This window comes from Pseudorasbora parva, chromosome 20 (genome assembly GCF_024679245.1).
Source record: "Pseudorasbora parva isolate DD20220531a chromosome 20, ASM2467924v1, whole genome shotgun sequence".
Lineage (NCBI taxonomy): Eukaryota > Metazoa > Chordata > Actinopteri > Cypriniformes > Gobionidae > Pseudorasbora > Pseudorasbora parva.
This window is the reverse complement of record NC_090191.1, coordinates 29593747-29619423: the sequence shown is the minus strand read 5'-3', so window position 1 is coordinate 29619423 and position 25677 is coordinate 29593747. Positions and strand designations below refer to the sequence as shown.

At 39.3% G+C, this 25677-nt stretch overlaps 3 protein-coding genes across 9 annotated transcripts in view; all 3 read right to left on the bottom strand.

Moving 5' to 3' along the window:
- Positions 1-1284: 1284 nt before the first annotated feature.
- Positions 1285-12470, bottom strand: caprin2 (caprin family member 2). 4 transcript variants are annotated; one of them, XM_067428108.1, is made up of 21 exons: positions 12268-12470; positions 10927-11167; positions 10712-10774; positions 10552-10638; positions 10160-10398; positions 9459-9541; positions 8757-8894; positions 8625-8665; positions 8286-8537; positions 7828-7869; positions 7630-7749; positions 7459-7543; positions 7323-7375; positions 7122-7232; positions 6926-7012; positions 5418-5534; positions 5134-5308; positions 4882-5049; positions 4538-4644; positions 4166-4226; positions 1285-2078 (listed from the first exon to the last, which is right to left on the bottom strand). In XM_067428108.1, the coding sequence occupies exons 1-21, from the start codon at positions 12270-12272 to the stop codon at positions 1516-1518; spliced, it is 2838 nt and encodes a 945-aa protein (XP_067284209.1). In that variant the 5' UTR covers positions 12273-12470; the 3' UTR covers positions 1285-1515. The 4 variants fall into 4 exon arrangements, with proteins under 4 accessions (XP_067284209.1, XP_067284211.1, XP_067284208.1 ...); XM_067428110.1 differs by having other exon boundaries at positions 4942-5049; XM_067428107.1 differs by having other exon boundaries at positions 4882-5052; positions 12268-12469.
- A 5001-nt stretch (positions 12471-17471) lies between these two features.
- On the bottom strand, positions 17472-22833 carry sinhcaf (SIN3-HDAC complex associated factor). Its single transcript, XM_067427632.1, has 6 exons — positions 22676-22833; positions 19855-19982; positions 19531-19630; positions 18553-18676; positions 18321-18471; positions 17472-18217 (listed from the first exon to the last, which is right to left on the bottom strand). The coding sequence occupies exons 2-6, from the start codon at positions 19980-19982 to the stop codon at positions 17959-17961; spliced, it is 762 nt and encodes a 253-aa protein (XP_067283733.1). The 5' UTR covers positions 22676-22833; the 3' UTR covers positions 17472-17958.
- Positions 22834-23629: 796 nt separating this feature from the next.
- dennd5b (DENN/MADD domain containing 5B) overlaps positions 23630-25677 on the bottom strand; it is a 49635-nt gene continuing 47587 nt past the window's right edge. For all 4 annotated transcript variants that reach the window (XM_067428154.1, XM_067428155.1, XM_067428156.1 and 1 more), the window contains one exon: positions 23630-25661. In XM_067428154.1, coding sequence (XP_067284255.1) covers positions 25478-25661 — 184 coding nt within the window. In that variant the 3' untranslated portion in view covers positions 23630-25477. The remainder of the gene's footprint in view (positions 25662-25677) is intronic.

The window sequence follows — 25677 nt, the reverse complement described above, 5'->3', positions numbered from 1 at the left end:
TTTACAAGAGACATTCTAAAAATAAGGCGTTTAAAGACTTGTTTGACGCAAGGTCGCAGCCTCGCAGGCATAAACTGCAGTTAAAAAGTCATCTAAACATCACAAGTGTTTTATTGCATTTTTCTTCAAGTTGTAAATTGTATTAAATTAAGAAGAGCATGTGAAACTGTATTTAGGATACATAAACGTTGTGTTGTTTAAAGTCTTTTCATTAAACTGCAATTGAATGCAACAATAAATTTTACCTTCACAAACCTGACATGGAAGCACAAAGTAAAATGTTTTGAAGGTACTTCCAGTTGAAGAACCGCTTAATATAAAATAATTTATACTGAAATGAGCTATTAGGCCGCCTACATTTTTAAAAATCATAAGATTGATAACAGATGTCAAAACATGCATACCTGTCAGCATTCTCACTCCATCTGAAGCAAGACTCATCAAGGAGTTTAGAGATCTTATAAAGACAGCTTTTGATATCCTTTCAGCTTTGAGATAAGCAAGTTCAGGTGATTAAAATTAGTTAGTACGTAAACAACCAACACTACCTGCATTGATTCCAACTTGAACAGCTAGACCAACTTAAAGGGATAGTTCACAAAAAAAATATTTTCATTTACTTCTATAGTAATGAAAAACTATTACTATGACAACAAAAAAAAGGTTATTCAAAATGTATTTTGTTAACAATAAATTAATATGGCTTTTAACAACTTGAGGGTAAGTAACATGACAGAACTTTAATTTTCAGGTGAACTTTCCCTTTAAAAAGCATTATCACAACAACTTGATGCACAAATGAAGCCATCACAGAAGTGAAATGCACATTTTTATTTCAGGCACAAGAGGGAGCAATTTTGGCCTAAATGCCTTCTCAGCATAATCAATGTTCAAGTAATTCACTCACTGTATATGTCACAGACAAACACACAGATAACACCCAAAACCCCAACAAGGCCACCAAGTCCTTTTAAAGTGCACAGCATGTCAAGTATTACCAGAAAGAAAGAAAAAAAATCTCCATTCTTGCAAAGCGATCCATGTGTTCAACAACACCACCAAAAACAGAAAGGCACCATGTTGCAGACTTTATGGCTAGGAAACCTCTTTTGCACTCATCTAAAATGAAGAGATGAGAATAAAGTGCCATTTAACAAACACCAGAAGACGTTTCCGAGTGTTAGGATTTCAGTTTAGTGCACTAAATGCAGCTACTATGGGTTACGGGTTCGTGCATCCAAGTACACAGTAAAGTCTTTCAAAACAGGGGAGGGAGGGGAGTATATATATTAAATAAATCAAATAAAAATAAAAAAAACAACCCAGGTAAACCCATGTAAACTTTTACCAGCAGAACATCTTACATTAGCTTGAACACTGACATTTATACTGTTGAACATCTTTCAAGCATGCAGTAGCACCATGCGTAACCAAAAGCGCAATGAAGTGCAGAGTAGCTGTCAAAGAACATCCAAAATGCCACATTCCATTTTGTGCCCATTTAGAGATGGATGTTCAGTCCTGGTACAGCAGGAAACCAGAGAAGGTGCTGTACTTCCAGCTGCTGCCATAGATGGCGCCACGGTGAAGCCGCAGCCACACCTGGTCGCCCTGGAACAGCTGGAGGACAGCGTGATTGCTGGCAGTCTCATGGTCCGGCGCGCCGTCATTGGCATACGCGGACACCATCACCTCTTCGTTGCGCATGAGGTTGACGTACAGGGGCACGCTGATGGCCAGCTTCAGGATGTGGAAGATGAAGACGTAAGTGCCGGCAGCAGGACAGGTGAAGCGCCCAGAGGTCGTGTCGAACATGTCGCCGAGGTTGGTGTGCAGCTGGTCGAAGGCAATCGGCTGATCCAGAGTGCCAGGGGCGAAGTTGGCCGTGCGGGCAGCGGAGAAAGCCACGCGGAGTTGGGTAAGCGGGTACACATGTACGGGCATCAAAGTGTGCGGGCCCTGGGGTGTGACGGGCACTTCCATTGGCGGGATTGAGAGTGTGTCACTGATTCCTGAGTCGTGCGGATATATAGCCTCCCGATCTGGGCTGCTCACCTGAGAAGAGTCACTCCATCCAGCTTAAAGGGGGGGAGGAGACAAAAGAAAGACAATTTTTCCGTTACTTTTTTTACTTCACTTTCACCTGGGCTTGCTTGTTTTAACAAAACAAAAGTCTCAGTAAGAGAAAGAAATTCATTAAAGGAGGGGTGAAATGCTGTTTCATGCATACTGAGCTTTTTACACTGTTAAAGACTTGGATTCCCATCCTAAACATAGACAAAGTTTCAAAAACTAATGTTGGAGAATTTCTGTGTCAAAAATACTCCTTCCGGTTTCTCACGTTTCAGAGTTTTTTTTGAGTATGGCTCGGTTTGACGTTAATAGAGCGGAAGGTCCTTGTATGGGCCGTACGGGCACTTCTCCCGGTAGGGTGCGCGTGCCTAGAGCGAGAGAGGAAATGCGCGTCCATAAACACTCAGGTGCAGATCCAGTCGTCCGTGAACACTTATGACGCGCCGCGCTCCACTTTATTCCTATGGGTGACATCAAGCGACTTCAACGCTTCAGCACAGCATTCCGGGAAGGCAGCACTGCATTTGAACCGATTTGAATGCAGAAATGATGGGAAGCTTCACAACATCGTTTCAGTCGTGTCGCAAAGTGGATTTCCACGGTCACTGCTGTCACAGGACTTCACCAAATCATACCAAAGAAGTGTGTTTTTGACGGAGCGGTCCCAGCGAAATGTCTCTGCTGTTGGCTCGACGCATGAGTAAACATCAGTAAACGACACGATCGCGTGCTTCGTCATTCAAATGCGCTAACGTTACGCCATTGTTGTTCTATGTATAACGTTACACTAGTCTGACGTGCAAAACCATTTTGCTTGCTACTGCTAAGGTTTAGTCGCATACAATAGTCCATCAACCAAATCATGTCCTCATAAACTGCGAGTAAACACACAAATGTTGACAGGACACTAAATACCACAGAGACGGACGTCCTGCTGTTGCTGTTTCTCCTGTTCAATTTATTTCAGCCGCCGAATCTGATTCTGGATCATATATCTATTAGCGGAGATCGATAGCCATGAGTTTCTCCACGCTTGAGGACGTCACCGCTTTGTGCACATTCGTCATTATTTAGCTCCGCCCACACAATACGCCTCCAGGCGCTCAGTTTTTTCCACAGCCTATATTTCTTTTATAAATATAATAAACTTAAAGACTTTTCGGAGATATGAAGGATGCAATACTACTCTATAGGTACTCAAGATTGACATGAGATTGACTGAAACTGAGTGTTTCACCCATAAATTAACATTAAAAGGACCAAAAGTTTAATCACATTTATGCTTATTACTATGGTTGAATTGGATCAAGGGTCAGCAGCAGTGACATTGATTTATAAAGTGAGATTAAATGTGCTCATATTTAGTCTCAAACTACAATAGAGTGGTGCAGGTGTGACATCACTTTGTAGGCCAAAACACAGAAGAGCATTTTAACACTTCTGGTTCCTCCAAAAACCCCATTTTTAAAAGAAAAATGGTTTGGTTAAATGGCTCAAATAAGGTCTGTAGTGAACAAGTTCAAGACACTATTGTATGACAAAATACATCAGTATTACCCACTCATGATTTTTTTGAAGCAGTTATGCATCTTAAAAAAAGAAGATTGATAAATGGGACTGTCGAGGAGATTACACGCCATCACGCCGAACATCATATGTTCAACATATGCTTATAATTGTGCTCTTATAAACTATTCTAACTCAAACATTCTGGGAAAATGTTTTTAGATAAAGTTTTAGATAAGATGTAGGAAGATGAACAGTTACTTCTGGTGACTGCATTTAGGCTTCAGAATTTATAAAAGTTGTGTTCCTAAAAATACCTTGATGAACAAAAAAAGCATCTGCACGTATTCCTGATTTCTTGCAACATGGGGACAGGAGGGGTGTCAGTAACTTTTTTCAAAAAGTAACATGTAATTTTAAAAGTAATGTGTTCTTTTACTAGTTCCTTGGGGTGGGAATAAAGTAATTCACTACAGAGCTCACATTACTTGTACAGCATTACCCCCCAACACTGTTCCTCACAACTTAACTTTTGAACCGAGAACATAAATGTAAAAAGAAAAAGAAAAAAGGTGGACACTCATACCACTGCTCCTTTGAGTTGCAGCGCCACCACCTCGTTTGAAGCTATGCTGATACCCGTTTTCCTGTAGGTAAAACAAGCACAGCTAATGCAATATAATACCCTAATATATTGCCTACAGCACAAAATGAACGAAAATTAATTAGTCGTTTACATGAATTAGTACATTAGTAATCCTGACCTATATTATATAAATACCATAATGGGTAAAATAATGTATAGTTTAGTAGAACTAAAATGGCATTGAGACAAAAAACAAACAAGGCCTATAATATAAAGGCATAAAATATAACACCTACAGCATAAAATATATAAAATTGACTGGTTTGTTCATGAGAGAGATCTAAAAGTAACTAAATAAAAGGAAAAACATACTCTGGACACGTAAAAGGCAGATCCAGGGTCTCTGTGTGTCGTGTGGGTCTGGGATAGGAAGGCCCCTCCAGGAGAACGCACATTCACTCTGTAGGCCTCATAACCACCTGTGAAACAGTCAGAAGGAAAGGAGAAAAAAAAAAGCAGAGTTTACACTTAATCCAGGTCTTCTATAAATTGCACATAGTATAGATTGAAAATGTGCGCAAGAACAAGAGTCCTCATGCATTGGCTCAGCATTAAAGTTTAGAACAGAAAATACACCTCCATTGTGATCTGCACAGCATTTATGAAAAAAATAAAGCCTAACAGGGAGTGAAGGAGACCAAGGAAGAGGACGGTACCTCTGTAGCCACCAGGTGATCTGTATGAGTGACCCAAACCTCTGCCTGCACGCGTCATACCTCTCGCTGTACCGCGGGGGTAGCAGGACTGACTCGGACGAGACTGTGGCTGAGGGGTAGAGAACATGTGACCGCCTGTACTGACAGGACACTCCAGCTGGTACTGGTCTTCTGCAAAAACACACGATTGGTGAGGCAAAAATCAAACAGCCTGAGGGAGTGTGTATGTGAGTATCTCTGAGTGAGTGTCACCAATCTGGAGGTCATCTTCAGGTAGGTTGAGTTCAGGTGGCGTCTGGGTGCTTGCGGTGGAATAATTCTGGGTTTTGGTCGGTGTGTAACTCAAATGAATAGACTCAGAGAATCCACTCTCATCTGACTTCATCCCTGAGCTCTCACTGATTGGCAAAGACGCCATATTAAACACCTGAAGAGGAGATTGGGGGGGGAATCTTTTGCATTAATATTGTATTTAATTAAATAATTGGAAATGTTAGGGACATACGAGGCATATTGAGACCAAACATTATGCTCACAGAGTGAATGTTGTGGAAGTTGTTTTCTGCACTGATGGATCGGTGACTAGGTGGAGTTGAAAATGTCTGCGCAGACACAGTGGTTGATACTCCATTGCATAACATCTGCTTTCCTGCCTGACACGCAAAAAAAAAAAAAAAAAAGCTTTTAAAAAAAGTTTTAAAAAGCTCTAGATAGTCATTGCCATGGCACCACATACCATAAAATAATTTCAATTTCCACTTGTAAATGGTCATAACCACAATCTCCAGAACTAAAAATAATTTTCTTGCAAGGTTGCAAATTAGAATTTAAACTTGGGCCGATACTCTACAGACAATTACCTTATATTTAGCCAAATAAATGTGAAAATACTACAAATTATATTTATTTTTTAATATTTAGGCACCACAACATTATAGCGTACGGTATTAAAAACTAAAATATTAGTTCTAATTTTAAGCAAATCTCAGAATGAATATCAGCGTTTCATACCGTACACTATAATGGTGTGGTTTCTAAATATTAAAATAAATATATCTTAGATATATGCATGTGTAGGCAGGTCCCAGTTTTGCTGTCAAAACAGCCTAACAATCAAGGCATGGACTCCACTAGACCCCTGAAGGCGTGCTGTGGTATCTGGCACCAAGATGTTAGTAGCAGAACCTTTAAGTCCTGTAAGTTGCAAGGTGGGGCCTCCATTGATCGCACAGATGCTCAATTGGATTGAGATTTGGCGAATTCAGAGTCACTGCCTCTGCCGGCTTGCCTTCTTCCCATAGTCCATCCTGGGGTCACCTGTTCCCCAGGTAAGCAACGCACACAGCAATCCACTCGATTTAAAAAAAAAAAACGAGTCAGCAGATCAGGCCACCTTCATCCAGTTCTGAGGCTCACATGCCCACTTTTGGTGCTTTCAGCAGTGGACAGGGGGTCAGCATGAGCACCCTGACGCACCCACGCAGCTCCATATGCAACAAACTGCGATGCACTGTCTATTCTGACACCTTTCTATCAGAACCAGCATTAACTTCTTGAGTAATTTAAGCTACAGTAGCTCAGACCAGACAGGCCAGCTTTCCCTACTGACGTGCATCAATGAGCCTTGGCTGACCAATAACCCTGTCGCCAGTTCACCACGGTTCCTTCCTTGGACCACTTTTAATGGATACTGACCACTGCAGACCCTGAACACCCCACAAGAGCTGCAGTTTGGAGAGGAGTCGTCTAGCCATGACAAGTCTGCCCTTCTCAAACTCATTCAAATCCTTATTCTTGCCCATTTTCCCTGCTTCCAACATATCGATTTTGAGGTCAAAATGTTCACTTGCTGCCTAATATATCCCATCCACTAACAGGTGCCATGTTGAAGATAATCAATGTTATTCACTTCACCTGTCATGATGTTATGCCTCACCAGGGTGGATATTATATTATAAAACTTTATATAATAACTGGGGGGGAAAGGCAATCTCTATAAGATTTAGGAGTGCACATTTCAATTATTTGTCTGTCAATTTCTTACCAGTCCAGGGCTTTGGTTTTCTAGAGGGACTGAGATGGAGGATCCTCTGCGGTACAGTGGAGGTGAGGTGAAGCCCTCATTTTGCTTCTAGCAAACACAACAGATATTACAGCATATTTAAAATTACAAGCATAGTGTTTGATATCTTGCATTCAATAGCTCTACCATCACGCACAAAAAACAAAACAAAACGTACATGTGGCTCATCTTCATGGTGCAGATCAAGCTCAGAGCCGGTTAAAGAACGGTCTCCATTGGACAGACAGCCTTTACCCTCTCCAGACAGCAACATCCGTAAAGGCGTGCTCTACGGTCAGGACACGTCATATTAATCACAGAGAATGCGGACCTCATGTTTTTGTTATACACAAAAATATAATCTCATTAACATGCTCACCCGCTGGGACGGAGGCAGAATATCTGATGGGCTTTTTGACAGTTCCCTTTGTGCTGCATGTTAAAAGCAGACTATCAATATCAGTTTAACACCATCCTATTCTTATTGTGTAACTTAATAGGGAGCGCTCATGTACCAATAGGAGTAGAGCAGCCTGGAGATGAAAGGCATCTCCTTGCTCGACCGTTTATAGGTGAGGTTTCTCCATCCAGAAGAGACTCCTGCAAACAGAAGATCGAGGAAAAGTCTCTGAACACCTTTCTAAAAGTTGCTGTGTTTTAACTTAATAATCCCTTTAAATGTGTGCCTGCATGAAGCTGAAGGAGCCAGAGATCTGGTCCATCAGAGTCTCCAGCTGCTGTTTACGCTGAACAGGGTCTTGTGGTAACGGAGATGGAGAGCCAAAGACTTCCACTGCGACAGGAGTCTGAGAGGATACAGCAGGAAATTAATGCTTTAACTGCTTTGAAACGATTGGCATTTATGGTGGATCTAAATAACGCACCGGTTTGGAGTCCTGCTCCACCTTGGTCTTCCTTTGACGTTTCTAGAAGACACAACATGCATGTAAAGTGATAGAAACAGATCTTGTTAAATACTGAATGGTTGCCGAACATGCAAACCCAATAATTTAAGCAGAAACGGGGTTAAGGCGTTTTAAAACTACAGCCCGCAGAGCCCTGAGACAACAAGGTGTTAGGAGGCCCATAAAATAATTGTAAGTATAAAACTCAATTTACTAAATTAAATATTTTTTAACCATATTATATTAATACATTCTGAAAAAGAAGAAATTGAGCGTGGAGGGGGGTGGGGTATTTTTGGCTATATTCCCATTAAGCTTTATTCAGTATAAGTTGGTCTGCATGGATTTAAGCAAGTAAAATCATCATACTTCAGGATCCCAAATAAATATAAATAAAAATAAAAAGGAAAAACAAATTTAAATGGGCAAGTTCTCACCTCCTTGGGGTCAACCGTGGGCCTCTTCAGGATGTCTGTAGTCTTAGGAATCAATCCTGCTGCCCCCTTCCATGGCTTCTGTATGGGGGACTGAGAGGATACAGGAGGTTCCGAAAACTCCATTTCCCATGAGTCCGGTGGCTCCCTTTCCTTCATAGCCAAAATATCATCCTTCCAGCTACGGGGCGAAGCATTCTCTTCCCGTCTACGTTCCGCGACATCCGTTTCAGGTAGGTAACGTCTGTTAAGAAACTGGCATCATTCAGAAGTTACTGACCTGCTTGCATTTCTCAAAAAACAGAATTGATGACTACAAATATCATGGTCATTTGTTTTTACCTCTTTGGAAGGCACTTCTTTTGAGCTCAGCTTCACCAGCGCTAACACAGAAATATAAAACGGCATGTATTAGAGAAAAAGAATGGCTGCCTAAATGATTAAAAACCGGAGGTTACATTTGAATAATCTCACTGGAGAGGCTACAAGGCCGAGATGGAGGCTCAGCCTTTACGGCCTCAGTCTTCTCTTGACTGTCAACTTTTGGAAGCGTTATGTGATCAAAAAAGCCACAGTCCACTAGCTGAAGTAGCTTCTCCTTCATGTGCTTATCTGAGGAAACACGACAGCACTCATTTCACAATTGCTGATTTTGTACCCTCGCAGTCCTATCAGCAAGGCTCAAACCAATCTTCATCAACATTTAACACCATATGATCGCTTTAATACATTTACAATAATTGAACAATTTTGTCTTAATATACAAAATCAGACATATAACAGTCACAATAGAATCTTTCAATTTAATATAGACATTCTAAAATCATCCTTCAACCCAAACATAAAGGTTATTTTTCCTAAATAAAAAATATATAAAACATATCCTTGAAATACATACAATATATTTACTATTTATAATAATAATAATAATAATAATCATCATCATCATAATCATTGTGCAATATGTGGCATTTGATTAACTTTAAAAAAAAAAAAAATGTTAAAAAAAAAAAAAAATCACTAGTATTAAAAAAAACTAAAAAAATAACTTGAGTATCTGCAATGTTACCTTATATAATCATAGAGCGGGAAAAAAAACCATCCTGCCTCATTAGATAACGCACGCTAAAAGCCATCAAATTAATTTGACAATCAGAGATTGAGCTAGAAACTCACATGTCGAGCCAGCAACTGGTCTTTCTTTCCCTTCCAGCAGCTCCCAGTAAACAATAGCAGCCTGTTCCATCTGATCCTCTAAACTAGAGAATGAAACAACAGGAAGACCATGCCACATCAACAGGCTGAAAAGACGACACCACATACAGCTAGACATGTTAGGGACAGCATACAGGTAGCCAGTCAGCATTGCATAAATCAGGAGGGCTCTTGAATCATCCCGAAAAATTGACCAGCTGACTGTACATTATCACCTAGTACAAATTAATCTCATTAAACATTTTTAAATAACCAAAATGTGGTACAACAGAAAAAAAGGAAGACTGATGCAATTAAATAAATATTAAAATTCCATCAAATTGAATAATCCTTACATAACTAAATTGAATTACTAAAGATTGTTCAGTTTAGTAGTCCACTAAAGAAATTAGTCCCCAATTATAAAGTTTAGTAGTAAAAAACAAAACCCGCTTTTAAACATACTGCAAATATTTTATTCACAGAACGTCATGCTTAACCGATCAGAAACCAGCCTCCAGAGGGATAACGGCTCTGACTGTGCCCGGGACTGAGGAACCCTCCCCGGGCTGGCCAGAGAGGTCGGAGAGCACGGAGCTCTGGGTCAAAGTATTTGTAACTTTGTATTAAATCAAACGTGTACAAAAAGCAAAAACATTGACTGAAGACACTGTAGCACAAACCTCATGCTGTGGTCTCGTTTGCATCCCAATAACGACGCCAGATCCAGCAAACTCTCCGTGTCCTGTGTGGTCAGGTGACAGGAATGTTTTTTCATGTTGCAGAAGTTCCTCCGGACGTCCTCTCTCTGCAGACTGTGGAGGACATATTGCACCTGGAGAATCAAGCTCAGACGTTTTCTCTCTTGTTCAACCCTCATGATCTTCTCCTGCCGAACAACTTTCCGTTGAGCCTTCAACAACTATGGCGGAGAGAACCAGACAGCAATATAGTTTGAATTAACACCTCGACAGCATCTGAGGCCATCTTCATGACAAAAACTGAATTGAGAGTCAGAAGATCCAGTGAAACATTCAGCACAAATCGGTTCTGCTCTGTACATTACAAGCCTTACATCTTGTGTGAGGGCACCAATGGTCTTCTGGAGCTCTTTGGCAAATTTAAGATTGTGGACAACCTCCTCATACTTCTCCACAGCTTCCTACAATATTACCACACATCAGTGATCTTTAAACAAGCCCAATTTCCCAAAAGACAGCATATAAAAAGATTACCAGTTGGTCTTGATTTAGTTTTTCCCCCTTTTTCATCCTCTCATTGTAGCTTTCCAGTTTTAGCTGTTAAAAAAAAAAAAGTTGATTAATGCCAAGTCACATGAACAAGACAGAAGTACATTTGGTGCTCTACGAGTAAAACAAAACCACCAATCCCATCTGAACACAAAACTCATTCTTTCATGTAATTTCTGCCTAATTAACAATTAAGGCACCTTCTTTTTCTCAATGTTACGGATCTTGTGCTTGAGGCAGATGAGGCCGTCCTCGATGTACTTATCATAGCCGTAGTAGGAGGTCGTGGCTGGGTTAAGGACAAGCTGGAGGGCGGTGAGCACTCGAGGGGACTCCGATTTGGGGCTGATCTGGTCATCCTCCTTCTCCATGGTCAACTCTGAGGGAGTCAAAGTCTCTATAGTCCGAGATGGTGACAGCTGAACCATGATCTTAGTCTCTCTGATAGACAGGGGAAATAAAAAGAAACGGTCACAATTTATTGTGGAAATAAGAAGACAGACTCTTACGCTTATAACCATGGGAATGGAATAGTACATACTGAACAACGTGCAGTACATATTGCATGTCAATAACACAGTGGTCATAAACATTATACTGACACCTACTGATATGAATGCAGCATCACATATTCAAAGTTTATTTGCAGGCACATTCTATTTGCAGGTTTATTCTGCAACCAATGGAGTTTGTTAAAATGGGGCCATGTGACCTCAACATGGCCATCATAGTGACCCACCTTATATTCAAGGCCATCAATATAAAAATCAAACATAAGAATGACAAACTTAATTTTTAGTGAACTCTCTTTAATTGTACATTTTAAAAAGCCCATAAAAAGTTAATGAAATGTATAATCTCTCTCTAATCTTTTTAATGCCTGTGCTGCATAAAATTGTTTTCACTTTAAAAACATGTGGGTAGTAAGGTCATCAAATGCATCCTTGTTTATTATGCAATGAGTTCTATAACCGAATAACAATTTTAAAAAAATTGTAAAGGAAATATCAGACGAAAAGCATAGCCTGAAAATATGCTAACTGTATAAATGTATCAGCTAAACTCTGCCCATGTGTCTGGACATTTGCCAGTGCTCACCATGAGATGGCATTTACATGCTAGAACGATAAAAGCACTAATAAAAAGGCGAAATCACTCCGGGAAATCAGTATGTAACATTAAAATTGCATTAATTTTACTGTCAGCCATTTACAAACATTCAATCGAACGTAAAATACGATCCTGGCGCTTGTAAGCATTAGTTATGAATCCAGCATACCACCAAATCAAGATACACTAACTTGCATTTCAAAAAGAGCAACCGCGACACTCTAAAACGCTACTTTTAAAGCATTTATCCGACACGAGTTTGATGCCTTCCAGAAGAATCCTCCCAAAAACAGCATCGACGGGGTGCCACCACCCAGATGCACGCGCAGAGAACGCAAATAAGTTGCCAGAGGATGAATTAAGGCACAGATGCATGAGATAACATAACGCACATGTGCAAGGAGCAAAGCATCCGCAGATATCTCACCGACCTCATGCGTCTCTGCCGGTGTGTGTGTTTGTTTGCTGCGTTTCAGATCGTTAGGATGACTTGGGTGGGAAGACTGCTCATTTAGAGTCAACGTAAATGAGATAGCCTTTCGGTGAGTTGGTGGAAAGACGAAATAAAGCGATGGGTAAACCGAGAGGACAGACCACAGCCGCCTCTCACCTTTTTATGCCCTCAAAGCAGAGGAAACCCATCAGCTGGAGGAGCAATCATGACGTCACAGCCAAACAACAGGACAATCCCCTCGCGCAACCTCAGCACGCTCCCCTCCATTCACCCACTGCATCTATCTATCTATCTATCTATCTATCTATCTATCTATCTATCTATCTATCTATCTATCTATCTATCTATCTATCTATCTATCTATCTATCTATCTATCTATCTATCTATCTATCTATCTATCTATCTATCTATCTATCTATCTATCTATCTATCTATCTATCTATCTATCAATCTATCTGTCTATCTGGGACTAAATATTGGTTTGTAGTAGTTATTGTTATTTATTTAACATGGAAACTGTAACTCTTGGGTGCAACATGGTTGCAAAATGAAATGAGGTTTATTATTTCTGGTGTGTCCATTTCAAATATCATAATTTAAGGGGCAATTCTTTGTTGTTAAAAAAAAGTAATTTTTATGTTTGGGATTGGTAATATTTATTTTTGAAAGAAGTCTCTTATTCTCTCCAAGGCTGCATTCATTTGACCACAAATACAGTAAAAATAGTAGCCTAGGCTATAAGACTGAAATATTATATTATACTGAAATAAAATAAATGTTTTTTTGGCTGAATATATATGTGTGTGTGTGTGTGTGTGTGTGTGTGTGTGTGTGTGTGTGTGTGTGTGTGTGTGTGTGTGTGTGTGTGTGTGTGTGTGTGTAACTGTAAGTATATTTTTTCTGCACAACAATAATTGGATCTTATAAGTGCATTTCACCTTTATTCCACAAGGTGGCAATGTCTGATACACAATGACATTTCACTCATAATTGCAGAAAAATAATAGGAAGTATCATCAGTACTGAAGTACTGAATGAAATCAAATTTAGTGTCACTTTTATTCTTCTGTAATTGTTAATCTAAAGATAGTTTTATATTATCACGACTGATGGAGATATCTAGTGTTAGATACTCCATCTGTGTTAGATATCTAGGTCGCTCAAGCACCGAATATATAATAATGATGACTGGGGAAACATTTGTGCATTTAAAGGTTAATGCATTCTTGCAAAATGAATACACTAATTTCTTCTTACTGACCCCAAACAGTATTTTATCAGTTCATGTATTTCCTGGGAACTCCCTTAGCGTTGCATACTTAATTCCAAAAGTTTGTCCCTATCTAACTTATTAAGGCCTGGTTATACTGGTTTAAATTAGGACATTTAAGTTTGTTTTTTTGTTTTTGTTTTTTTGATCTATAGAAAAATGCTGCTTTCAGCTAAAACAGCTCAAACATGCATTTTAGGTTTTGTCCATGAAACCAGTGATAATGTTATTTATTGGTATAATCTAACTATATGTTCTTGTAGTTTTAAACAGTAGCATGGCACAAACAATGCCAAAGTCATGGGTTCAATTCCCAGGGAATGCAAGAATTAGTAAAAAATGTATCTTGATTCCAGTGAAAAAGTTGCTTTTAAAGCATCTGCAAATGCATATGAACATAACAAGTGTAACCGTCACAAGTTACATTTATTGAGGAACAAGTAAAAAGTACAATATGTAAAAAAATACAAAACTTGCTTCATATATCTCTAGTAATATGAATACAAAGTGCATAGCTACCATACATGCCTGTAGCACTACAACTAAAGGGCTAGTCTAAGGGAAGTACATGGGCATTAGACAACCTCAACCAAAAGTATAAAAATAATCAAATTGTTGTACTGCCCTGTTGAAAAAAAAGCCCAGCATATGCTTGTTAGGTATGTTTTGAAGCATGGCAGCTGGTTAGAGCTGGTCCTCCTTAGCTAGTCATGAGCTGGTTTAAGCTGGTCAAGTGCTGGTCCTGAGCAACTAGCTCCAGCTAAGGACCAGTTTATAACCAGATCAGGACCCGTGTAAACCAGCTTAAACCAGCTGCCATGCTTCAAAACATACCTAACCAGCATGTGCTGGGTTTTTTTTTCAACAGGGTTAGCGTACACACACACACACACACACACACACACACACACACACACACACACACACACACACACACACACACACACACACATTTGTTTTTACAGCTGTCCAGTCCTGAAGTTTAGTCCATAACATTTAGTGAATCTCAGCCTACTATCCATGACATTTGTAAAAGTATTTTCAGTCCATATTGCAGTGTTGTTAGGACAGACAGGCCAGTCCTATGACAAAATCTGATTAGACTTAAAGACAACAAAACAAATAAATATGAAATAAATAAGACAAAAGCGTATTCATCATAACCGTTGTTCAGTCTTACACCTCTTATATTTACAAATAATGCCGTCATAGAGATGACATGATAGGAAACCCCATATGGGTGCTTCAGCTGAAAGGATGTTACCACAAATACAGCCATTGTTCACGTCATTTCATGATATGGCATATTCACACCAAAGCCACAAGCTGCCACCATCAAAATACCCATTTCAAAACTGAGCGGATATTAAATAAATTGCCCAGAGAGAGAATTAAAATGAATGTGCAATTGAGTGTTTTGTGGGAAATAAATGAACTCTCTAGCGCCAGTCCCTGGAATTCAACAGAAGTGTGTGTGCGTCAACGTAATTTGTACAATCCAAGCCAGCCAAGGCCATCACAAACATTTAAAAAAAACTGACAGGACAGACATATTTTGGACCATTAGGTAACAGTTGGACTATATAGTATGAATACTCTTTATATATGCAAGCTTATTACAGACGAGTAATTTATAATGAAAAACGTTGATTTAGCCTTTAATTTGAAACGCGTTTTCCCTGGAGCAAAAGGCAAACAAATAAAAACATTAACCAAAAAATTAACAAACCGATCAGAACATGTGCTCAAATCTTTCATGACACTTAAAAAAAGTAGTATCTGTCATTGCGAAAACACTATTTACAAAAGGCAGAGAGGGAGAGAGGAAGGAGGTATATGAACACGTGTATATAAGATGACAGAATAAATAGCAAAAAGTGGGTCTTTTTGGCTTTGAGGGAGACGATATTGAAAATATCCAATTCTAAAAAACGTAACCCGTCATAATTAAACAAAGCAGACACCTTAAGATGTCAAAGCTCTGATTTCATTTTTGTCATTTTCTTGCATTTATCTACGAAAATATATTTTGGGACCGTCTCAAAATTTGCCCAAATGATTCATGTTTTAACATGATTGCAAAAAAAAAAAAAAAAAAAAAAAAAAAACTGAAAAACAACAAAAAAAACAAATCTTCCTTAAAGTCAATGCAAAAATTCATGCAGATTTTTATCAAGACGATAGTTTCCTTAGCGTTCATGCTAAACACAGATCTTTACCAAAAACCTTAACTCTACACTTTTGCATATTTACATTAGTAGGCTACACTGAATACAGGAGTGATGATAACCAGGCATAATTTTTCAGCCTCAGTGCCATGTAAATGCTTTCTGAGGAAATGTTTGCAGTAAAACACTATGAGTTGAGTTTGGTGCCCATTAGTGGCTAAATATAGACAACCTGCATTGAAGTCAGGGTTTAAAAGTGACAGTTCACCATAAAATCCCAAAATATCTGTCATCATTTACTCACCTTCACATCATGCTATTTCACTTTTCTTACATTAAACACAAAAAAGTGCATTTTTGAAGAATACCCTGCAATATTTGTTTGCAAGTGAATGGGGACTGGCGGCAACAATCTCCAAAATGTACCACTGTTTAATGAGTTTAATGTCTTTTAGAAGTCATATGGATTACATTTATCGTTAACATATGGCTTTAAAAGACTTGGAATACAAACACATGTCAATGTGATTTTTGTCATTTTGGAGTTTGACAACCGTAGCCTGCATGTTCTGCTTTTTGTGTTTAATGTAAAGGTATTTGAAGCGACAGAGCCCCTAAAGGTACACGGTGATGGAAAAATTACATGTTAACGATACGTTTAATGTTTTGCGAGCGAACACACACTTTTTCAGGGGAACGCAAAACTTTTGCGAGAGAATGCAAAAGCATTGAAATATATTTTTCCTCCCATCTCATATTTTTCCATCACCATGTCCCTTTAGGCGCTCCGTATGAAACAACATGAGGGTGCATGACAGATTTTTTTTTCTTTAAATTTGTAGGTGTCCTGCTCCATTAAAGAATTCTTTCTGTCATTAATTACACAGCCTCATGTTGTTCCAAACCCATAATACCTTCGTTCATCTTCGGAACATAGATATTTTTGATGAAATCTGACAGCTCTCTGACCCCTCCATAGACAGCATTTTAATTTATGCTTTCAAGGCCCAGAAAGGCAGGAAATACATAGTCCATCTGACTCGTTCAACCTTAATTTTATGAAGTGTTGAGAATACATTTTGTGCACAAAAACAAACAAAAATAACTACTTTATTCAACAATTTCTTCACGTCTGTGCTAGTCTCCTACACTGTTGATTGTAGTAAATACAGTGCAGTGCTTCCGATTTATGCCAGAGCTATGCTAAAACGCTGGCTCACCATTGGCCGACGCTTTTAACGCGAGCACCACAACGCGTGTGTGATGTTGACGCAGGAGCTGGCCAACGTAAACTGCACACAAGTCTGATACAAGGCGTGAAGACTTTGTTAAATAAAGTTATTTTTGTTGTTTTTTTGCGCACAAAAAGTACTCTCATCGCTTCATAAAACTAAGGAACAGGTGTTTGCCTTTACTACCTCTTTAGGCCTGAAAAGTGTTAATTAAATTGCTGTCTATGGAGATGTCAGAGATCTTTCGGATTTCATCAAAAATATCTTCTATTGTCTTCTGAAGTTCTTACAAGTTTGGAATGTCATGAGTGTGAGTAATGACAGAAATTTCATTTTTGAATGAACTAAACCCTTTAAATACAAACTAATAGGGAAAAACAGAGCAGGACTCAATAAAAAAGACAGAACAAAATAAATATATAAAAGGCAAAGATCAAAAGCTTCCCTAAATAATGGCTATATCCCAGCTAGAAACCCTGCTAGAATATCACTGAGCTAGAATTTAGCAGATGCTGCTTGCTGTATACTAAATACTATACACTAACTGCAGAGACAGTCACCCTCACCCAGAGGAAGGGCACAATGGTGCTCAAGAAGGGTACAAAAGTGACAGCGTAGGATTGTGGTCACTGTCCAAGTCTATTCTCTACATTTCTATACGTGATTATGTAGATCCAGCATTCTGTGTTTGAGTGGGATAGCAAAAAAAAGGACACTCATTTTTCCTAGTCTAAAAAATAAAAGAAGAGGGTGAACTGGAATAGTGTGGTACCAGGCTCTGAAAAACAAGGATGCCAGTTCAGTTTGATAAATAAAGGTTGATTCGGCTGCAAAGGAAATGAAAGGGACACATTGTCAACAAGGAGGAAAGAAACAGGAAGGATCCAGCTGCTCTTGAATCGAAGGCAATCTGAGAGGACGTCTTTGAGAGTGTCTTACGCCTCTGACTCTCGAAGGCTTCCTAAGAATGCCAATTCAGTACCCTGGGAACGTGGCATCACCACTCCTCATCCGCTTCCTGCTCCATTTTTATTTGGGGAGAGGAGTGCGGTTGAATAGACGAGAGAATTTCTTGACTGCTCTGCACCTCCTCTTTTTCAAGATCTCCGTCCTCCTCTTCTTCCTCCTCCTCTTCTTCTTCCTCCTCCTCCTGCTCTTGCTCCTGTTTTTTCTGACAGCAGGGCTTGTAGAGATGCGGGTCAATCAGAACCTCCCCAAAGCGACCTTTATAGATGATGCCACAACATACCCTCTGCCTAGAGAGATTTAAAAACAAGCTCAAGTCATTTAAAAGTATTCGTTCTGATGAACATTGAAAGGTCACACTTATAAATCAGACTGATTAGGCGCAGTAAATACCTCTTCCAGTATGTCAGGTCCAAGAAGGAAAAGACTGGAGAGCGGGCGGAGCCAGGAGTCAGCTCAGAGTCAGAACCGTCATCTGATTGGTTACTGTAGCTGGGCGACTGGGCGGGGCTGGTGCTTGAGGTGGTGCTGTGAGCGTCTGAATCTGTTAACGAAGACATTTTTTAGCTGGAACATGCCACCATGTTTTGTTTTGTATTGTTATTTTTTTTGATTGAGTACTCACTGTGTCTCTTCAACTCCTTCTGAACTCTGCTGATCTGGCTCGGTCTGATCCGTCTGGACAGGGATTTGACTTTCTTTGACTTCACTGTAGTTTTCAGACTGGGGCCCCCTCGAGCATCAACCACCTGATAACAAAAGTTAATATATATATATATATATTAATAATGTTTTTATTGTCTGTATATATACAAAAAAAAAAAATGCATATTCATTTGCTTCATATACATTAAATGTCAGATTTTTTGTTATTTAATTCATTCATTCATATAACTTATACTATATTACTTAAAGAAAACAATAAATATATTTGTAATCATGTATTATGTACAATAAATACATTATTTGCATTTTAGACATTTTATATTTTTTGTTATTTCTTTTACATTTTATTATAGATCATGTTTATAACTTATTTATTAAATTATTTTCATATTTATATTACAATGTTTAAAAACAACAATATATACATTTATATTAATTTGTGTTTTGTGTGTGTGTGTGTGTGTGTGTGTGTGTGTGTGTGTGTGTGTGTGTGTGTGTGTGTGTGTGTGTGTGTGTGTGTGTGTGTGTGTGTGTGTGTGTGTGTGTGAGCCTGTTTATGTGGTTTATGAGGACACAAATTTGTATAACTACATGGGTATTACACTGGTATTACACTATAAATGTGGTTTATGATGACATATCAAATGTCCTCATAATTCAAATGGCCTTAAAAACATACTAAATGATGATTTTTTGAGAAAGTAAAAATGCAGAATGTTTCCTGTGATGGGTAGGTTTAGGGGCAGGGGCAGTGTAAGGGGATAGAAAATACGGTTTGTACGGTATAAAAACCATTACGCCTATGGAGAGTCCCTGTAAACCACATAGACCAACATGTGTGTGTGTGTGTGTGTGTGTGTGTGTGTGTGTGTGTGTGTGTGTGTGTGTGCGTGTGCGTGTGTGTGTGTAGAGCCTGGTTAAATTTGGCAGCGCTTACATGATTCCAGTTCTTCTTAGACCCGACGGGAAGCTTCTTCCAGCGTTTTACCAGCAGGACACAAGCATTGCAGATTTCACCAGAGCGAGTCTCGCCTAAACTGTAGAAGAATCCCATTGTGAATATCATTGTAATTGCAGCATGCATATGGAAATCACTAACGTTCACATGTTACAAACTAACAATATTATTTCTAAAAGAAAAGGTTTGATCGCTTGACTAGAAACAATATACAAATCCTGTACTCACTGTAATTTCACCAGGCAGATGTTAATATCATGTTATTACAAATGAACCGCACGCACATAACAGAGACAAACTCACCCGAAGCAGCTCTGAAAGTCTCTCTCATAGCGTTTGCTGTCAGTGAAACGAGAGCTGGAGGATTTTGCCCTGCAGATGCAACATCCATCAAGGCTGCGGTACATCTTCGGCTTATGAAAGCCAAACATCTGTGACACAAGAACAACAACTCTCTTCTTGGTACTTCTTCTGATTCACAATGATTTAACACAAATGTTTAAACACATTGGCTGCAATATAGTAGGCTTGTATCATAGTTCCAAAAAAGTTACTGTTATAGATCCTCAACATTAATAATAAGGAACAGTTCTTGATGATAACATTTTTGTGGAAATTGTGATACTTTTTTTAGGATTTTTGATGAACAGAAATTCTAAAGTTAAAATTGAATCTTTTATCACATTATAAACATAATTATACAGTAACAGTAACTTTTGATCAATTTAATGCGTCCTTACTTATGCAATAAAAAAAAAAAATTATCTCACGTATTCCAAACTTTTGAATGGGCACGGTTAATTTCCACTAAAATAATAAAGCATAAAAAAATAAAATAAAAACTTTTTTTTTTTTTACATTGATAACAAGAAATGGATCACCAAATTAGGATATTTATCAAAGACTGGGATAATAGCTGCTATAATAATAATGATAATTCGTTTATTAATAATTATAATAAACATACTTTGTAATTTTACTTTATATTAGTAAAGTTATGAGAATAATGATTAAAAGTTACACTATATATTTTCTGCTTGTTGTCTTGTTTTCGTCAGTATTGTAGCCTAATAATTTCTGTATACCATTTATATAGCCTATTTATACAAACATGTGTGGACATATTACTATATACATGATACGTAATTGTAGCTACCGTAAGTGTTATAAATGTAGTTATTAAAACCTATATAAATGTGTGCGTGTAGGCCTATATAGAATGTTCTGCACAGAGAGAGAGAGAGAGAGAGAGAGAGAGAGAGAGAGAGAGAGAGAGAGAGAGAGAGAGAGAGAGAGAGAGATGAAATATGGTTTATCGTCAGTCAACATCGCGTCAGTAGGATAAGAGCTTAATGGACCTTGTGCTCGGTCTTATATAACCTCGGTGCTGATGGAGCCGGACACCAGTGGCCTCGCATCGACAGAGATCGGTGACAGCAGCGGTGCCACGCGAGGCATCAGATTCATACATTTTAACTGGGTCAATACAGAGGAAGCATCTGTCCAAACCTTTGGGTTTTTTTTTCCCCTTTTTAAAATATATATATATGTGACGTAAGAGAGAGAGAGAGAGAGAGAGAGAGAGAGAGAGAGAGAGAGAGAGAGAGAGAGAGAGAGAGAGAGATTTCTAACATTTAGTGTGCTGTAGACTGCACTGTACACCGGCAATTCTATATTCTGCCTCTGACGCATTTCAAACATGGCAACGCGTTTGAGAGGAGGGGCAGAAAATGGGGGCAAGAAAGTAATGCGATGCCGTTGCGGAAACCGCGATCAAAGATTCCATTAACATTCCTAAATGTGTCATCTAAAGTTATCCAGATAACACCGAACGGTCATTATCAATGTTCAAATGTCCACGCTCGCGCACTGCAGTGAAATGATGCGTGTGTCCCGCCGTATTCACCGCCCACCAGCTCCCGCGGAAGCATGGCACGCCACACGGCATCTTTAAACACACACATTCAGCATGTTTTCACCGCGGTTTCACTGATAAACGACTCCTCCACCGCGCGAGCAACTAATTCACGCGCTTTCTTTGGTGCCAGCGGTGCTCAAAGACGAAATTCTTGTTGAATGTTGTAGTCACAGTTGAATTAGTCGAACTGCTCGACCGCTGCTCTTTGTTTTCCGCGCGAGTCTGCGTCAGTGGCTCGTGCGACTCCATGCTTCGCGCTCGAGACTGTAAACACATGCGGTCCGTGCAACAACTTAACTGTTAGCCCGAAGAGCGTTGAGCGCAACAACACACGAATTTGCACGAGTACGTGCTTGATATAACAACTTAAAATACTTTTAAACAGTCCAGAATGATAAAATACAATATCGATTTTATAAGATCCACGTTTAAATGCGCCAGTGACACCGCCTCCATCTCACATGAAATGAATATCTAACAGCAGGAGTTCTAATCCTTCAATTAACGCTGAACTCCTTGAGTTAGAGAAGCACAAGTTTTGCAAACGTTGTTGATGATGAGCTTGTGAAAATGCGGGTTTGTTTTGAAGCACACACACCCACCAACAGCGGAGACCACACGCAGTCGGATTCTGTATCGCAAGTTGTAAACGAGCAGAAACAACCAAATTTGCTTTAAATGCACGCCCACAACAACTATACACACATATTTGAGAATGCATGTTTACTATTATAGTTTTATATAGGCGTTCAACCGGACTAATGCAAACTGTTAGTTTACAAAGCAATATTGGCTGTTTCTGTTAAAACACTCATTTGTTACGCTTTTTTGTCTATGTCTGTTCTGACTAGTAAAATAAAATTCAACTCCGGCTTCAGAAAAATCTATTCTGTTATCACTTATCAAAGACAGCGAACATCAAGAAAGGATGCGAGCGCCCTGAAATGTGATGCGCTGTATGGACAGCAGCCTCCTCATGGAAACACGTATCGGACGCTTTTATACTACAGCAAAAAACGTTTAACAATCTCAGCAAGCTTCAAAAGTGGTCTTACTGTTACATTCCTGACGAATGCGACTGCTTTCAACCGGGCATCGCACTGTCACACAACTTCTTAAGGGGGCCTTACGAAAGGCGAATTATGACATCTTCAGCACACATATGAACTGTTAAATAACTTTTAAGGAAAAGCCCTTCATTCTTACCTCGACTTGGAGCAGTTAATGTCAAATCACACAGCGAAATCCAAGAGTTACAGGCGTTACACATTTAACAATGCGCCACTCGTTACTGTCTCACTTTCTGTCTGAGTATAGTAAAATGTTTACGCATGCGCTGATGCCCATCCACCATTTTCTGAATTTCTTCAATCAAACTCATTTGCATACGCCGCTGACGTTTGACTGCGTCTGCATTCTATTGCCCATATAAGGGAAAGAAAATTACGCGGGAAACGTGGGCGTATCCGGTTGCTAGGGCAGCAGCCAGTGCGCTGAGATCCCGGGGGGCGGAGTTACGCTCTACTACTACGAGGACAGCAGATGTCGGAACAAACCATGGAACAAACGCAGCACATCCTTCTCGCTCCGTGTCCGTCAGCCATGAGCACATGTCGGCTCTCGACTCGGCAGCTTCTTCGACACTTCTTCATGAAAACAGTTAAAGGCAGCCGTTTTTTTGGAGGGCACGCTGCAGAATAAATTAAGTAGAACGAAGGAGCCAAACGACATTAGGCCAAACTGCACACAAATGTAGACCAGTTTGGGGCAAAAAATAAAAAATAAAAAACGTTATTTCCCTCAAGCAGGAGACTTGAAAAAAAGTGTTAAAAAAAATATGTTCAGGTTGGAGTTGAACTCTGCAGGACAGTGGCTCTCCAGGAGCACCCCTGGGTTAAATTGTCAGGTTGCAACTACCTGCTTTCTCCTAAAAAATATATCAGATTTCTACTACAAAAACACTTATTTGATTCCTATGAGCCAAGTGTTGAACATTTGTTTCACAGATGACATCAGCATGTCCATAAACTAAACTCTACAATGAAGAATGACTCTTCATAGAGGAATGCTCTCTGGGACCTGAGTGGTGTCCTGGAATACCATTCATGCCTAAATGTCCTGTCTGCACACACCATTCAAAGTTCAGAGAGGACACAAATGTGGACATATGGAGCAATTTTAATGAGTTGCTTCACAAATATAAACATGATGCTGGAACCCACTTTACACAGGGAACATTTCATAATAAATGATTGATGTTTAGAAGATTTTCATACATGGGGGGCATTAACCAGTAAGGAATGAGACAAAGGATTTAGGAACAAATTCATTTACAGCAACAGTACGTCTCCAAGATCTAAAATGCCGCATGCATCAGCACCGCAAACATGGACAGTTCCTGCAGTTTCCTCATCCTCCAGCCAGAACTTTCGGGGCCTAAAACAAAGTCGACTTTTACACAAAATGGACGTTCCATTCTATACAAAGTCTGAACACATCATAAAGAAGGCTTTCTAAAATAAATAAATGATACAGTGTCAGTTTACTGCGTAAATCACCCCAGGATTGAGTTAATCCAAAATAAGACAGTGTCACGAAAGTTTTGCTCGAAAATAAATACATACAAATGATGAGTCGTTATAAAAAGAAATAAAATACACAGGTTGAAGTACTACAGATCTCTTCGATCAATTGCAGAGTTTAAAAAAAAACTTAAAGTAACATTAGGTGATTCAAAGTTGTAATTCATCCTGTAACAAATGCACTTAGTCTACTACTTGATTTCTCTCAGCATGGATTCCAGATTAAAAACTGAGGAATAAAAGAACATAAACATAACTGGTTATTTAAGAACAATACTTAAAGGGTTTCATTTCTAAGCAACGTGCAAGTAATGCAGTAATCAAACGTGGATTTACAAAGTAATATGCTGCATTTAGACCTTCAATTAGTGGTAAATACTAGGGTTTACACTTTATATTTAAAGCACCCAACAAGTAACTGAGATTTGAGAGATTTTGAATGCGACTATAAGGTAGATGGCAAAAAAGGGGGGTCTGAAAGAGGCTTGTTATTGCTTTGATTTCCAGTGTTTCTTTCTTAAACATAAAAAATTCAAACATGATACTAAATTATCTAAGAATGAAGTTAATACTCATTGGCAAAATAAACACATCTTCCTAAAGTGTCCATCTGATAAACCAGCCACACACACACACACACACACACACACACACACACACACACACACACACACAATACTCTCACACATTCACTATAAACACATCTTGTAACATACAGCGATTCACATCATGTTGGAATGTCCTTTTTCTCTGAAAATACATTTGACAGGCTTTTAGCCAAGAGAATGTTTCAAACTGACACCCTCAAATTCAGACTATCCAATGTCAAGAATCCGACACATAGATAGCGTCAGTTTAAACTCAGACATCAATTTACTGATAAAATTCAAGTCATTATGAACACTTGATGTCTGAATTCCTCAGGTATAATCGTTTTGTCTATCAAATGCCAGTTATTGAGTGTATCAGACATATATTCTTTCAGAACTAAGGCTCCTCAACTGTTCTCAAATGCACAGTATCTTAACATACTTTGAAAAAAAAACATGCTTCCTACAGTGCTTTCTAGAGAGACGGCACATGATCTGAAGCTAGTGGATACGACTCTGTCGCTCGCAGATAGATGTGTGTGGAAATAACCACAGGTTTGAAAGAAAAATCCACGGGGGGAAAAGTAAGTCTTCTCAAAAAAGTCATCAACACTTTCAGTTAGAAAGAGCACAACTCCAAATACTGCTAAAAAACATACTTCTGAAGTTCAGAGTTCTTTTCTTTGGGGTTGCAGGAGACAGTCAGGTTAAGAGAGGCTTCTCAGTCCTTCCCCGGTCAGCAAACGCACAAGGCAGAGTAATTTGTAGAGCCGCTTTGGCCCTGAGGGTGGCAGCAGAGAGGGGGAGCAGTCTGAATTTGAGCGCAGTATGTGGGGTTACAGCTCAACGCTTTTCGTAAAGGAGGTCTCCAGCGTGATGGGAAAGTCATTGAGTGTTTCCAGGACACCGACGAGAGAGCTGACGGTGAGTTTGTCTCGAAGTAACGCGTTCTCCTCGTACATGCGCGTGGTGACGGGGCAGTCGGCCAGCAGAGGGAGCCACTGCGACAGTAATCGATCTCTGTGAGAGTGGAAGA

What these genes read in the sequence shown, in the direction of transcription:
- sinhcaf (XM_067427632.1), bottom strand. Translation starts at nt 19,982, where the DNA reads ATGTTTGGCTTTCATAAGCCGAAGATGTACCGCAGCCTTGATGGATGT. An exon ending in GACTTTCAGAGCTGCTTCGG is followed by an intron (nt 19,631 to 19,854) that starts GTGAGTTTGTCT and finishes ATTCTTCTACAG; the next exon opens with TTTAGGCGAGACTCGCTCTG. An exon ending in GAAGGAGTTGAAGAGACACA is followed by an intron (nt 18,472 to 18,552) that starts GTGAGTACTCAA and finishes CTTCGTTAACAG; the next exon opens with ATTCAGACGCTCACAGCACC.
- caprin2 (XM_067428107.1), bottom strand. An exon ending in TCGGCCTTGTAGCCTCTCCA is followed by an intron (nt 8,666 to 8,756) that starts GTGAGATTATTC and finishes TTTCTGTGTTAG; the next exon opens with CGCTGGTGAAGCTGAGCTCA. An exon ending in TGGAGCAGGACTCCAAACCG is followed by an intron (nt 7,750 to 7,827) that starts GTGCGTTATTTA and finishes GTATCCTCTCAG; the next exon opens with ACTCCTGTCGCAGTGGAAGT.